This window comes from Chaetodon auriga, chromosome 7 (assembly GCF_051107435.1).
Source record: "Chaetodon auriga isolate fChaAug3 chromosome 7, fChaAug3.hap1, whole genome shotgun sequence".
Taxonomy (NCBI): Eukaryota; Metazoa; Chordata; class Actinopteri; order Chaetodontiformes; family Chaetodontidae; genus Chaetodon; species Chaetodon auriga.
In genome coordinates, this window is record NC_135080.1 from 11,796,177 (window position 1) to 11,811,768 (window position 15,592).

At 43.2% G+C, this 15,592-nt stretch overlaps 3 protein-coding genes across 4 annotated transcripts in view; 2 read left to right on the forward strand and 1 right to left on the reverse strand.

Moving 5' to 3' along the window:
- Positions 1–5,012, forward strand: part of rsrc1 (arginine/serine-rich coiled-coil 1) — a 108,596-nt gene extending 103,584 nt beyond the window's left edge. Inside the window, exons 8-10 of the mRNA XM_076734448.1 lie at positions 111–217; positions 2,930–3,037; positions 4,695–5,012. Coding sequence (XP_076590563.1) covers positions 111–217; positions 2,930–3,037; positions 4,695–4,787 — 308 coding nt within the window. The 3' untranslated portion in view covers positions 4,788–5,012. The remainder of the gene's footprint in view (positions 1–110; positions 218–2,929; positions 3,038–4,694) is intronic.
- A 998-nt stretch (positions 5,013–6,010) lies between these two features.
- Positions 6,011–13,620, forward strand: mlf1 (myeloid leukemia factor 1). 2 transcript variants are annotated; one of them, XM_076736129.1, is made up of 8 exons: positions 6,011–6,173; positions 7,344–7,506; positions 10,721–10,765; positions 11,673–11,756; positions 11,873–12,001; positions 12,353–12,512; positions 12,732–12,870; positions 13,048–13,620. In XM_076736129.1, exons 1-8 carry the CDS (start codon positions 6,124–6,126, stop codon positions 13,112–13,114), a joined length of 837 nt encoding a protein of 278 aa, XP_076592244.1. In that variant the 5' UTR covers positions 6,011–6,123; the 3' UTR covers positions 13,115–13,620. The 2 variants fall into 2 exon arrangements, with proteins under 2 accessions (XP_076592244.1, XP_076592245.1); XM_076736130.1 differs by lacking the exon at positions 10,721–10,765 and having other exon boundaries at positions 6,023–6,173.
- A 595-nt stretch (positions 13,621–14,215) lies between these two features.
- med29 (mediator complex subunit 29) lies at positions 14,216–15,556 on the reverse strand. Its single transcript, XM_076736132.1, has 4 exons — positions 15,354–15,556; positions 15,150–15,208; positions 14,953–15,037; positions 14,216–14,721 (listed from the first exon to the last, which is right to left on the reverse strand). The coding sequence occupies exons 1-4, from the start codon at positions 15,531–15,533 to the stop codon at positions 14,494–14,496; spliced, it is 552 nt and encodes a 183-aa protein (XP_076592247.1). The 5' UTR covers positions 15,534–15,556; the 3' UTR covers positions 14,216–14,493.
- Positions 15,557–15,592: the final 36 nt, after the last annotated feature.

The following is a 15,592-nucleotide window of genomic DNA, read 5'->3' on the forward strand; positions in this document are numbered from 1 at the left end:
GACCCTGTTTGTGTGTCTGTGTACGTGTGTGTGTGTGTGTGTGTGTGTGTTTCTGGACATGTGTGCGTGCTTTTGTTCATAGCCTTGCTTCTGTGTAACATGTGTTTCAGAGGGAACTTCTCTGGAGGAGCAAGTGCGAAGGATAAAGGACATTGAGGCCATCGAGAGTGATTCCTTTGTTCCTCAGGCTTTCAAATCATCCAGGGATGATATAAAGGTGCGTTCTGTCTCTCTTTCTCTCCCTACCCCTCACTCTCGCTATCTTTTCACTCTGTCTCTTATTGAATTTACCTCTGCAACGCTGTGCCGTCTGTCCTGAGACAGCCCAGACCAAATCAAACATTCATTCAGCGCCGTTTGTTCCGACCTGAGACGGTTTCATCAGACGCTCCTCTGTTCACCCCCTCCAAAGCGGCAGCACCCACACAAAAGCCACAGCAGGCAACAGCCATGCTCTGTTTTCCTCTCCCTGTCTCTCTCTCTCCCCCCTCTGGTTGTGCAGATGCAGACAAAACACAGAAGTCATTATCGAAATGTCTCTGAAGGAGCAGGAATTAGATTTGTTGGGGCTCATGGCTGTTTTGAAAAGGTAGGCGACAACATGTGACAGCGAACCTGCGCAGACATTTGGGACACATCCTGCTGAGTCTGGCAAAGGTCAAGACCCATGTGGCTGCGGCTTGGACAGCGCCGGCCCATGGACGGCATACTCTACCTTCCAGTATAATGCCCCTTTCACATATTGAACCTGAAACTTAACCAGGTTCAACCGTCCAGCCGGGTAGCAGCTTTCATTGTTCACATGTGGATCTCCTTTATGAAAAAAATTACATGTCAGGTCTGTTCTCACGTGGATACAAAATTTGATTCGTACTGTAAAATCACCTCTCAAAACCTAATGTAGAAAGGCTTTTTTTTATTCTGAAGAAGAAATAATTTGAAGTACAAAAAAAAAAAAAATGGGATGCAGCTCTGCAGCATTTCCATAAGTTGCTTTCTGAGAATTGTCCTCACATGCTTTCAAAAGGTTCAATAAGGAACTCCGGGGTTCTGTCCCCCGAATCAAAGAACCTCGTACCACAAAGGGATCTTTTTCTTATCTAGACATTTCTCCTGTACTTCAGTATGAGCGTTTCCACGTAAGATATGAGCATGAATCAAATTCTGATCTAACTTGTCAGACAGATGTCAGTTAAGGCGGACTATTAAGAAAAGATAAGATAATGCTTTATTAAGTCCACAGCAAGGATTTTTGCAGTGCTGCAGCAGCAAAGAGGATAGTATAATAGAAGCATCAGTTAAAAAAAAGAAAAAAAAGCATGAAGGAGGAACCTTCGCTAGCAAATAAGGTAAACTTACTAGCATTAGCGTTGTTAAAGTTAGCAAAATTTAAATGAATTAGTTGGGTCACCAAGCAGTATTTAAGTTTGAAGCTTGGATGCCGTGTCAAATAAAAAAAAGACATATCAGAGGCTGGGAAACATTGGAGAAGCTGTAACAAGTCAATATTTGGTATGTGTGCTTGAAAAAATGATTGATTAATGTATGTGCCATGTGTGTGCCAGGACACAGTAACTGAAAAAGTTCAACATAGAGCCACTTGTTTTAATTGTGCGTCATTTGTCAAATACTGCTAAAGATATCCAGACTATTCTTCTGTATCCGGGAGGATTTCATAGTCTTTGAGTGTGCTGTACCATATTTATGGCTGCCGTGAAGAGGATGACGGCTGAATGTAATGCACATTGTCTGACTGCCCTAGAACAGATTTTATTGGGTTATTTCCCATTTAATGAGACTGATGATTAATTAAACCCTTTTAAACTAAGTTGTGCCAACAAGCTGCATTCATTAGAAAAATGTATATTCAGCATGTTATTGCCAAGGATTGTGATGACCAGTGAAACTGTCTGATATTTGGCACATCACCACACTTATTAGTCTGTGTGTTTTATATCTCGCTCACTTTTTGTATCCTGCCAAATGAATTTTAAATAGATCTTTCCAACTGGGTAAACATTTGCTCTGGGGCAGGTTTTTGGAGTGTTTGAAACATGAATGCACTTGGCAAAGTATTCATTTTGAGATTTCTTCTTCATCAAGTACAACAAGGAGAACAAGCCATCCTTCCAAATATGTGGCTTATTATAGTTTTAAGTGATACCTCCAGGGATGGAGGAAGAAGCCCTTTTAAACATCATATTTTCTTCAATCGGCTTGGACTCGCAGCAACATGAGGGGGACAGGGAGCCTTCATCTTTACTTTAAGTCCTTCTCAGTGGTAAAGAAAGGGGACGGCGCGTTTCCTTTGCGTCTAATGTTGCGGCACAGATGACCAAGCCGAGGTGTCATAAAGCTTAAACCTCGAACTGTGTGAATGTTTGCACGAGCTCGCTCACACTGCAGCTGCTGGTTTAGCGCAATCAAACTCGCTTACGGAACATTTAAGGATACGTGAGGAGGAACACATGCACAGATAGATGAGACCTAAGAATTAGATTGAGGATACGAGCTGTCAGTGCACTGCTTTGTTGCATTAGTCAGACTTTCACTGCCATCTGCTGGACAAAAGTTGTATTGCATTATATGTGTGTGTTCGTTTACAGAAATACTAAATACATAAATGTTTTATAGCAACAGGAAATTTGCAGTTATACACATTTTGTAGCCTGAGTAGTGTGTCCATTTCTTTTTGCTTTGTATGTTTATTGTGTGTATATATTAATACTGTTGTTAGTTTGGCTATTATATTCTTTTTGAACATTTTACTTTCACATTTTATTAATTGTGTCTACCATTTATATGCTCATAGTTAATCATGTTTCTGCATCAGCATGTGTTTTTGGTGCCTGTTTAGATGTTTGAATGTGCTCATTTTAGTGTGAGAGTGACACGTTTTTGCATGTTTTGCGTATTTCTGTGAGTTCAGACGGAGCCAGCTGGGGTGAAGCAGGAGTCCGAGAGGGCAGATCCTCAGGACGTCACTCTTCCCATCTCCATCGTCTACAGTGACATTGACACGCTCGCTCATCCTAGCGTAAGTTCACACACGAGGCGAACTTCCACTCACGGCTAAGTTGTCATGAAGTTCTCTAAAACATACTTTTTAACACCCAACAAAGCTACTTCAGTCCTCCAGCTCAGCTAAAGTTGATTTCGCTTCCTGTCATTTCATCTTTTGCTACCGTCTTGTCTTTATGACTGTGGCTCTTATTGATTGGTGGACAAACTTTGTAAACTCTTTTTTTTAATGCTCCTGCTGCTACTTACACCACCACCTCTATTTACACCATTCCTGCATATTCTGACACTGCGCTTCGTACAGTATGGGACACTGTGGTATAGTAGATTATAGCCTCCTAACATCACCTCTTCCCCTGCTTGCAGACCAATGATGAAAAACGAGAAGGAAACTTTAAACTCCAATAATGCTCTCTGGGGCTTCCCAGTCATCTATCTCCACTGGGGAAATGAAGTTATGCCCTGACGTATGCAGATAACCCCTTCAAATACACGCACACACACACAACACCCCCCAGCTGAAATGCACACACATACACACCCTCAGACAGGCTGATGTATGGTAGCAATATGCCCCAGGCGGGCCCTGGCCTCAGCTTCAGCTCCAGATCCACTTCCAATTAGAACAGATGAGTCCCATTAGCCCGGCCCAGATACTGTCATCCTACACACACAGCCTCATTAGCACCGTGACACCAGCGCAGGGCCGACAGACAAGAACTCACTGGTGTTGAATCTAACACACAGATAACATGCAGTGCCGCTGTAAGCAGCGTAGCTTCAGGAATGAAGGATTGACGTGGCTGGGGTTGCTCTACAATCTGCATAATAACAGACACACATCATCACACAGATGTACAGTATGTACACATAGCCGGCATGTCAACATTAACTCTCACACAAACGCACAGTGAATATAGAAATCATCTTCCAATTTCTCCCTATGCCTCAGTGCCTTGCCCCTCAGCCGCATAGTCATTATGTTACTTCCTAATAAACAGATGCCTTCATTCATCAGACACTTGCAGCAGCAGTTTTATAGCCCCCTTACAATCAATATCATTGCTGCTGGTGATGTACTGCGAGGAGTAAAAGTCACATGTGGAGGCCATTTTCTGTCACCAGGCTAACACACCGCTTGGCCCTCTGAACTAGATGAGCTGTATGTTGTAAAATAAAGTTTTTTTTTCTCGTTGTGTTCATATTGAAGTGAGTACACAGGAAAGACTGTTACGACATGCAAGATACCACAGCCTTCCCTCTGGTATCAGAGCAGCATCACTGTAAGACCACACTGAGGTCATATGGGTGTCCGTGTGCAGTACTGAAAACTCTGCCATGCTCAGGAACTTTGTCGCAAACATACCTTATTCATTTCTGTCACATTCTTCACGTGAGAGGTTTTGGACAGGACTGAGCGGCCATAACACTGCAGTCTGTATCTGGATATGAGATATTGGTCATATCGCACAGCCCAATGTGTTGAGGTGGTCAATGAAATCCTCCAGTAGGTCCATTAATTGGGGAAAAATACTTGATATGTGGAAGTACATCAGGTGTAGTGTGAATACCTGCAATTGCATGTTTGTTTCCTTACTTACTACTTACATTGTGTCTTATCTGTGACTCTATCTGTCTGCTCACTAACGCATCCTCTCTACACTGTCCTGCAGTTGTTCATGGACAAGGAGAAGGCCGAGGAGCTGTGGCTCAACAGACTGATCTCGCTGCGACAGGAGAGGCTCATGGGAAGTCCTGTGACCTAAGGGACGCCAAAAGATCCTTCTTGTTTTGTAGAATGTTTCAGTTGTTTTTAGTCTCAATCACCACCATATTGTGTCTGTCTTGTTTTAGGACACGACAATCTGTTCCACTAATTTTTCTTACTTGATAGAGAAGCTTGTGAGAACTTGAGCAAATGAACAGTTTTTGGTGCCGATGTGTTGATTATTTTGTTAATGTAATTCAATTAAACAATCTGCTGTTCTTTATTTGGCTTCATGTTTTTAATGAAGGAAGGTCTTACAGTCAGATAAGGTGATCTGTTTCACCATGCACGTGTAGCATCTGCGCTTTTGTGGGTGAATGATGTCGATAAACCTGTAAGTGGCAGAAACAGCATCTCCTTCACCAAAAGCTTGTGACACTTGTGTTTTTAATGTAAGATAGCAGCAGTATCTTCATGTAAATACAGATAGATGAGTCACCCTGCCATAAAGCAGGCTGACTCATCCTGAGGTAACCTTATCTCTTTGGTGCGCATCAGGATTGAAATAAGACTGGCATAAACATCTTGTCGCCCTCCCTAAACTTTTGTCTTCTCTTAAATATAAATACTTATCTTTGATTTATGTTTATGTTTATTCAATGTTGTGCCCCTGTTTGAGCAGGGATTAAAGGCAGCGTAGAGTCCACCGTCAGGCCTATTTGTGGACGAGCCAGATGGTAAATCTATACTGTGTCTGGGACATGGTGTGTGACTCCCGTACCCTCCAAATAGTCTGTGTTGTAATGAAATAGTAAATGAGAATGTCCAAAATGATTCGCTAAGGCAAGCACAGGCATTAGGCTTTGCTGTGTAAATGTGTGAAATTTGCGTGGAAGCCCTCCTCGTGTGTCAAGTGGATGTCCCGCATGTCTTCACACCCTCAAATTGACCCTCAAACAAAAGTCTAGTCATTTAATGCTGGAGATTCCTCCCTCGTCTTAACGTCCATTGATATTTCTGCAATTCTTAATTAGTGTGAGTAGCTGCATAGAGGTTGCACAGTCTCTGTGAGGGTGAGTGAGATACGCACGCGGCTGATTTTCTGGTGACATGAACAAGAAAGATCAAATTTGACTTTTAAAGAAATACAGTGTTGTCATGGCAGCGATCCACAACATACAGCCTGATGGGTCCAGCGCGAAGCTCCGAATAACCAGCCAATCGGAGAGCGGGATTGGCGTCACGTGGCTGTTGTCAGCGTGAGTTTGGTTCTGAGTCCTCCTCCTCAATATCACTGACGCTGAGCGGAGGAGCAGGGACACCTGCGGCGGAGCGGATTATTTCTTGAAAAGTCTCTATCTAGATTTTTCTTCACAGCTTCAAATTCCGTGGAAATGTCCAACCGTAACCTCAGGGAGTTTGATGAGGATCCGTTCTTCGTGTCGTGAGTAGCTAAACTAAAGTTGTATTAAACCTATTAACGGTACAGCGTTAACTGTTATGAGATTGTTTTGGCTGATAACGTTTGGTTGTTCTCATAATGCGACATGTAAAATTCATTACAGAGCAAAAGCATTTTTATCGCCGTAACTGTTACTAAGATGCATTTGAGGTACTATATCCCAGTCAAGATAGATTTCAGGACAGTGTATAGAAAAACTCAAATTAAATTATCACACTCCAGAGGATGCCCACAAACTAATCATGGACCGCTGAAACGATTTTTACGTTTTTACATGTTTTTAGCTATGCTAACGTTAAGTGTGCGAGCGAGTCACTGCCAGAAGACGTAACGTTAACATTTAGCTCCACATTTAAAAATTACATAATAGTTAACTCAATAATAATTTACTTAATAATAAAGTTGTAATAATTATCAAAACGAGACGTTGACGTATTACGCATAGCTTAACTCTCACTGAATGTGGCCACCATTCTTAACATGTTCGGTTAAACGTTAATACACGAACGTTAGATTAGGAGTCAATAAAATAATTAAATGTAATTTCCTACACATAACTAAGGTGAACATATGGTTAACTGTCAAGTCACTTTCACTCTTCATTGAGCAAAGTTGAACTTTGGTCAATTTACATCACATCAATGATTTTTATGATACAGCTAGCTAAATAACATGTAGCCATTGCTGCTACTGTTTAGTGAAATTGTTGCCGAGCAGGAGCTGTTGTAAAAGATGGAGTGGACTTCTGGGACGAGCTGATTTTTATGGAGTTAACTGTATATCTTTGAAAGTAAGCTGTAGAGGTAGATTAAAAATATCAGGTGGGGTGGGGTGGGGTGTACAGAAGCACAGTTTTTAGTAACAGTTATTAGTAAGCACTACTTTGGCTAACATCATGAGTGAACACCTGCTGAGTTAGTGTGACCACACTTGACCCGACCTGAGGGGAGAGTAAGGGTGGCTGGAAGTATTTTAGGGGTGCTTCGTGTTTCAGTGTGTGTTCATTGAAGAATTTATCTGTACTACGTTCCAAGCTGGCATAGGTGATAGAAGTCGCTTAATATAGGGGTACATTATGTGTTTATCATGGCTTGCAGACCACCTTAGTGAGTGCTGAGATTCATTTCGTCTTTACTTCTTCCTCTGCCACAGGGATCATTTCCAGGCTCACAGGGAACATATGCGGCAGATGATGCGTAGCTTCTCTGAGCCATTCGGCGGGCCCTTTATGTCCAGTATAATGGACGGGAGAGGCCGTGGTTGTGACGCGGCGCAACACCCCATCTCATCCGTGGCGCTGAGGGATGAGCACAGGGTGAGAACATGCATTTCAAGAAGCCCTCTTTTTACAGTTTGTCCACTCGTAGACTCAACTAATGGGCTACAAAGCTCCATTACAGTGTCCATATGTATCTACAGATGTGTGACTGATTAGCGTACATACATATTATTTGGGTCTATGTGGGACCAAGGATGAAACCCCTGGTTCAGCGGTTCGCTCATACAGTTAGGCCTCATGACCCTCTCTGTTCCTGCTCATGGGCACTAAGTTTACCAAAGTTATAGTGGAAGCTGGCCACTGGCAGCGTAACTGGAGCACCACTCACTGAAGTATGGGGGCCATGTGAATCTCTGGTTTAGTGGAAGGGCAACCCCCTTGGCCTCTCTGGACAGTTATATCTAGCCCTCAGGAGCCCTATTTATAGTGCATTGTTCCACTGACACACTGCTTTCTTGCAAATACACGCACAGACTCCTTTGACACTCAAACCAATATGACCCCAGAGAATTTGCTGTGCTGAGGTGAGCTGTTGCTGAAAATAAGAGTTTATTTTGATTTCACTCCAGTTGGCCTAGTTGTCATGTTCATGTTAAAATATAGTTTGTCTTCAAGTATAACTGTCTCTGCAGATATCTTTGATTCTGCACACTTTCATACAGGATAAGGCTGTAAAAGCTGTGGCCTTTTGGAGAGCACTCATGGCCGAATTGTTTGCTCTGGAACATGTTTGTGCAGCATTACAATGAAAAGGCAGGGAGGCAGGCAGTGGGAAGGATTTGGTCTGCCATGTTTTGCACCCGTTAACCTTTCCCAAATCAAATCAGCCCCTGTACTGCTTATGTATCCCTGCTAGTCAAACTTAGTCCCTGTCACCTGCTCTAATCCCACTACCTCATGAGAGCTTGTATATTTATCCGTGTTAATGACTTTCATCAGAAGCCTAGTTTCAATAGCCAGCAACCTGCTTTCTAGTTTCAAGCATTAAGTTACTCAGAACCAATAACAAATTAATAAAATGTCAGTGAGAAGTTGTAAAAACTCAAAAAGATAATTAAGGACAAAAAGCTTGAAACAAGTGAAAAGTTCTGGATCACAAGTGGCAGCAAAAACAATTAACTGTTTTTGTTGATGCATACAGGGAGAGTTGGAAATGAGATGCAGGTGTGAGGTGTTTGCACTTTGAAAGAAAAATTATGTCAATTGCCTCCCGATCTCTAGACTGATTTGACTGTTGTGAACAATATATCTAATGTAGATAAAGATATGTGGAATTAAAGTTAGCTGAATTACTAACAGGATCCACTGTTTTTATCACAGAACTTGGTTCTCTGACTCCCACACTCTCATTTATGAGATGATAAGGAGCAGTCTTGTGGTGCCCAGTAGGGGTCAGGGGGCAGAAGCTCTGGTGTTGAGCTGTTGGCTTGGTAAAGGCGTGTGTACAGATGTCACGGACCCTCTGTTTTCTCATTGTTGCTCTTTTGGTCCATCTGTTTGGCAGAACGTGCCTTGGCAGTGCTGGTGCATTAGCAGCAAGATGACAGACAGCTCACTCTCATACTGCTCTCCAATATCACAGGCACAAATGTGCACACAGAAATACATACATAAACACACACACATACAGTATTGAAACATGCTCACAAGCACAGTTCTGCGCAGTCACAGCATGCAAAATAACATAGACACGCTGGCATGCAAATAAACACACACTTATTGGACGCATAATGCTGGAAGGCTTGCACTTCTTGTATTAGCTTACTAAGCATTCGATTCCCAATGGGAGAATAAGTCCTGTCTTACCTTCCAAGGCTGCTCTGAGTTCTCACATTTCCCAGTCTCTTGCCAAAATCCACTGCCTGGTTCATATCACCTTTCAAAGTACTCATTCATCTGAGCACTTGTTTATAAAAGTACTGTCAAATGACAATCAAGCATCATTATAAATTGGATGTACTTTCTTTGATTCTGTGGTTTGTACTGAGTAAGACTGCTAGCGCTAGCGCTGGCAAAAGGCGGCAACAAGCATAGGTGGAGCTGATGTTGTCTTTGTTGTAGATTTATAGCCTTTAAGCCAGATTTTCCTCCCACTCTGACGGTCTGCCAAAATAAAGCGAGAAGCAAAGTTTGGCAACGCGAAACCGCTCATTCACCTACAACCGCTTTAAAAACATCACAGTCACCACAATCGGATTAGGTACCTCCTCATCTTCTCTGTGATCTTTTAAGAGAACAAATTTAACAACATGCCTCTAACTCCCTGGCGATGCACCCCTTCCTGGTAGTATGCGTTTGCAGCACAACCTCTCTTTGCCTTTTAAGCTTGAATCATATCTACAGCACATGTTCCCTGTGGTGTAACTCATAGCTCCCCCAGGAACAGGAGCAGCCCGCCTCAGAGGACACAGTGGCAGGTCCAGTATCAGAGAGAGAGAGAGGTAGAAAACAGAATGTCAATCTGCAGTTGTCCAGACAGCCTAAAATAATGTGTTAAGGACCATTGGGTGTACCTTCCTTATTTTGCACCCTCAGTCTCTCCTCTGCTCAACCCCAGTCTAAATATAATGCTGGCAGATATGTAAGTGGCATTTATTAGTTCATACATGCCACTCTGGGATAAAATTGGCTGTGAGGCTTCATAGATACTGGTCAGGAGAGTTTTACATAAGCTTGACATTTGAAAAGAGCTGAGAGAGCAGCCTTGGACTCTTTGCCCCCATGTTAGATCCCTGTCCTGGCTGGTCCATCCAGCCCACTGCAGCCTTCCTAGAATGAAGCTCAGTTTCAGTGTTAAACCCACGTTAATCTCTGGCAATGCGACCCAATTACACATGGAACACAAGTCATTCAACACCCCACTGATTACACACAATACCCCCATACGCATCACACACATAGCGATGACTGTTGAGATGCTTATCCGGGGCCGTGGGGTCATAAACACCTGCGGTTTTGGCCCAGAGAACACGGGGTCTGGCTGCAGGCTGCTCCCTCCTCACTGGCCTGTCACTCCTTGGTGCATGCACTCCTAGAGGGTTCACAGCCTTGAAGAGTTGTGCATAAGGCCACAGGGAGGGCTCTGTGGAGCTGTGTCAAGGGCTTAGTGACCGAAGACTCCCTAACTGCTTACTGGCAACAGCTTCAACATACGAGCAACAAGTCTCCATGTTTTGTGTGTGGGTGTGTATACCATGCTATAATGCCATACCATGCTATGTTGCTAAACTGATATTGTTTGAATCCTCAGGATATGAGCCGCTCATTGTTGCCCTTTGGCAGTATTGATAGCACGGTCAGTAGAGTCCTCGTGTAAACTGGTCCTGGCTGTGCATGCTCTATAACTGCCCTTTACTTATTGACAAAAAGTGGTCAGTGAAGTGGTCACAGTGTTTCCTCTGCAGTCACTCCAAATTCCCTTAAGAAATTGTTAAATTTTACTATACTCCAGACACACAAGATGACTGATCCACATACTATATAACAGGGTTTCAATTTAGGGACTATTTTGAATGCATCCCACAAATAACTAACCTGTTGTTACACCCCTGCTACACAAAATATTTATTGTGGAAACACTGTGACCAGCATTGTGGACTGACCAGTGGGTTGCTTTCTGAGGTTTGCAAAACTGACTCTGTTTTAATGATGTCTGTCACACACGGCTGGTGATGCATTCGTTTCAGATGTGGGTCCATTTTCAGAAAAAGAACATTTGTGGCTGCCCCGTCAAAAAATATCAACATGTCTGATGTGAACAGATTTTAAGTGCTTGGTGGTTGATGGCATCTCATTGTTTGTTTGACATCCTTGACCCACTTGAATGGTGTACACAGAAACTTATTCTTATTTTTTTCAAATGCGAAAATAAATGTGAACATGCACTGAAGTTTAAGTTCTCTGCAAACCCTAAATAAAGACATGAATAGCATTTCTATGTGCATGCTGGACTTGGTTGCGTTGCGAACGTTGCTGCACTAGGTCACATACTGTGAAGTGATAGAATGTGAATGTCCTAGTTACATTGTCCCATATGGCACACATGGGGGACACATATAGCAGACTGTGCTCTGTGCATGTATGTTTGTACACACGGCGGAGTCGTTTACGAGCTGATAATGCCTCGTGAGTGTGTAACATACAAGCCCAGCCATTGAACCCTTCTGGCCTTCGGTTGTTCTTCTCCTTTTGTGTTTGTGCAGGACCTGATGAGGAACCCTTTCAGCATGTTTGACAACATGATGACCAGCATGAGAAACAGTATGGAGGAGATGCACAGAAACTTTGTGAGTTCATTCGTGCCATGATTCTGTGTCCTCTTTACTTTTTGTTATGCTGCCTTCTCAAACCGCCGCGGTGCTTGAAGTGCAGCTGCTTGATGTTCCGTGTTTGTGTGTTTCAGGAGAACATGTCCACAGATCCAAACACCCACTCATTCAGCTCCTCATCAGTCATGACATACTCAAAGGTTGGAAACGAGCCTCCTAAGGTCTTCCAGGCGAGCTCATCGACACGCCGTGCCCCTGGAGGGGTAAGTACCCCATCACATGTGTTACTCCATGATATCACAGTACATTGGAGCAGAGTTCAGTACATTGAGCCCGGAGAAGTAAATCTGTCTGTAGAGGATTCAGTCTGTCATTCCTGAGTGATCATGGTCATAACTTCCCGCTGGCTCTTTCTTGCGAGAACATTACCGTAAGCAGACTCTCCCAATGGCACTTGATGGCTGTGTTCCATTAAGATGTGCCAGAAATCATTTCGGCCATCTTTACAAGCACAATACCTGGAACTGCCACTCCTAAATGGAATGCAGCCGTTAAGACTATTATTAGCTGCACTCGTGTTTGACTACTGGGTTTAACCACCGTTTTACCACCAGATCAAGGAGACCCGGCGAGCACTTAAAGACTCTGAGAGCGGTCTGGAGAAGATGGCCATCGGTCACCACATCCAGGACAGGGGGCATGTCGTAGAGAAGAAATACAACAAGAAAACGGGAGAGAAGGAGCTCAGCCAGGACTTTGAGAATATGGATGAATGTATGTTGAAGTGATATGTGCATATTTATTTAGAAGTGAAACACAGCCATAGTTTTAGGACCGCAGCACTTCTCCGATGTCTGTGACACAGTCAAGTAGAATGCGGTCAGATCAAACGTGTATGTGTTTTTATAAACTAAGTTGAACATTGTTCGACTGTAAATGCCACTGTCACCAGACTGAATGTTGCCTAACATGAACCTGATCCTCCACCCCCAGCTGAAGCACAGTCATTTGACGTTGAGTGGCAGCAGAAGGTGTCCAGTTTTCAGCCGTCTGTCCGCATGTCTTCCCTGGAGGAACCCCGACACCGTGGTGTTCACAGGGCTGCCCTCACCAGCTCTGAGCAGGCCCACAGGTCAGCATTACGCACTCAGACCCCGTGTGCTATTGAAGACAGGCCAGAATCTGCAGTTCAGGGTCAAATGACAAACAAGTGGGAGACACTGATAGCAGATACATATGTATGCTTTATAAGTATATTATCACGTTATAATACTGCAGTGAATTTATCTGTTTTTGTTTTTTTCCACAGGGACCAAGCAAAAAAAGAGGCTGGGGGTGAAAGCAAAGTAAAAGCCTCAGGCTCAACAAAGCAGTAAAAACATGTGTGTGCTTATTCAAGTCATACACACATTAAATTACATGCATACAGTACTTACACATGAACCACCAGAGAGCATTCATTTCTATGATGTTGCATCAGATGAATAAAATTTGCTCTATGTAAGGTATTCTGTTGATGTCATCTGTTTCTCACAGTGTCATTTTCACGAAATGTTGGCTTATTGGCCATTTGAGATCCACTAATGCACTTCAAAATGTCCAAATTGTCATTTTGTAATTATATTGTCTGGTGCTGATGCTCTAGATATATGTATTTTATCTGCTGTAATCTTTGTAAAAAGAAAAGATAATGCTCTTCCCTTTTTGTATGTTACTTTTTGGTGTCTTTTGTTTTTCATTGGATAAACTCTGCTGGGTAGCACGGTGTCTCGACAATGTCTGGATGATTCTCAATGATTCTAGCTTTGTTCTTGTATATTTTTTCAAGCTTTAAAAATAGGTTCTGCGTCAAAGCAGATTATTGCCTGAAAATAAATATGTGAAAACACAAACATTAACCTGTTTTCTGTCTTCATCAGCCTCTGTCTGTGTGCGACTGTGGGCCTGCAGAGAGCCCACAGAGTGTGAGCGAGCGTGTATTGTGACGAACCTCTCGTTGTGCCTGTTTGGTTGTGACCCGGGCTAGTATTTTTGGATCTAAGCACTTGTCAGCAGCTCAGATTGTTCTGAGATGTAACACAGCTGCAAGCCCACCAGGCTCCCCTCTCACGTGCTTGTCTATCAGACTTCATTAATCCCTCAGCTTCAACTTACAGATAGCAAGGAATCGAGAGGCTTCTGACCAAGGATCCACGTGTCGGTTATCAGTAACTGCAATCTCTTAGCGACTTCTCCAACCCTCAAAAAAGTCCATTCTTTAAATTCCCCGGGATGTTTCTAAGCTACTGTTCTGTTGCCCCACTATATCAACACTTCTTTTACAGGATGAAGAGATCAGCGGTTACTCAATGTCTGACTGCTTAAACTGAAAATACACTTTATTCTTCTGCCTCTATTTGAGTCTGATTTCTACTCCTTCAGTCATTGATAGCCATGTCTTCCTTTGTGCATCTTGAATTATTCTGAGAAAACATTAGTATCAGTAGAAAGATTTTAATATTCAATACAAATAGGCTACAAAAGACCTGTGAATAATGAGTTGGCAGTTACAACTCTGCCACCACCTGCTGGTCATCTTACCATATGACTGTCAGGAATATTTACACAGCATTTATATGAAACATAACTTACTTAAAAAAAAAAAGTAACCCAAAATACAGGATCTTGAGAAATTAAACAGCATCTTGACCAATGCAGTGCAAAGCTGAGTTCTGAATATGGGCCAGTGCAGGCAGGTGGGATGTCAGGTGCAGGTCTACATGATTCCCTGAGGCTGACCCTTTCCTGCGATCTTCTTGGAACACTCCAGCAAAGCGTTGTGGATGTCTTTGGCGCAGGAGATCTGAGACTTGATCATGCCGAGGTACTGGGCGTAAGACATGGACTCTGTCTGCACCGTGTCTGGCTTGGTGGCGGTTGGGACCAGGTTGGGTGAATGCTTGGCGCTGTCGATGCTCTGGGAGAGGCACTCGTAAGCCAGCCGCTGCACAGAGGAGGAAAATGTTAGTCTGCATGTTTATTTTACAGGACCAGTGTGTGTGATTTAGTGGAATCTAGCGCTGAGGTTGCAGATTACAGACGACTAAACACCCCTGGCAGAGTGTGTTGTGGCTGCAGTGTACACATGTCTACTTCCTCAATACTACGTTATAACCATGCTCCATTCCGCTGTAATCGATACATGCAATGCAGTACTATTGGGTTTAAGCCTTACCAAACACAGCTCCAGTTGATCGCAAAGGGCATAAAACTCCTCGAGGCTTTTGTCAAAGCGCTGAACAGAGGTGTCGCTGCTTTTGCTAAACCAGAAGAAAGGGGAGACACGTTACAAAAAATGAATTTTAAAAAACAAAAAAAAACATCTGAGACCTGCGTGACATCTTCCTCCAGGACCATTGCTGGACAACTTACATGCCGTTGTCAATTGACGTGTTATGGGCCAAATTCAGGGATGCAATCCTCATTACATTCTGAAAATAAAAAATAGGTTTAAAGCCCATTGCTGCATATGAGTTATTTATTTGTGAAACTGCAGTATTTCGACTGTGAACTCGACAAGCCAACTTCAGCTATTGTTACCAGATGTTTTGAGTATTTTCGATGCGCCACGCTTACCTGTAGACTCTCTTTCAGTTGAGGAATAAGCATCTTAAATCTGTGAACTGGGTCAAAGTCTTGCTGTTGGCTCAGTTGCTGCTGCTGCTGTTGTTGTTGTTGTTGTTGCAATGAAGTAGGCTGCTGTAAACCAGCCTGGGACACTAGCCCACCGGGCTGCTGCTGCTGTTGAGAAGCCATCTTGCTTAGGAAGACGCACCACCCGGAAGAAGGTTACATATCCGGTTCGTAGTTTTTCA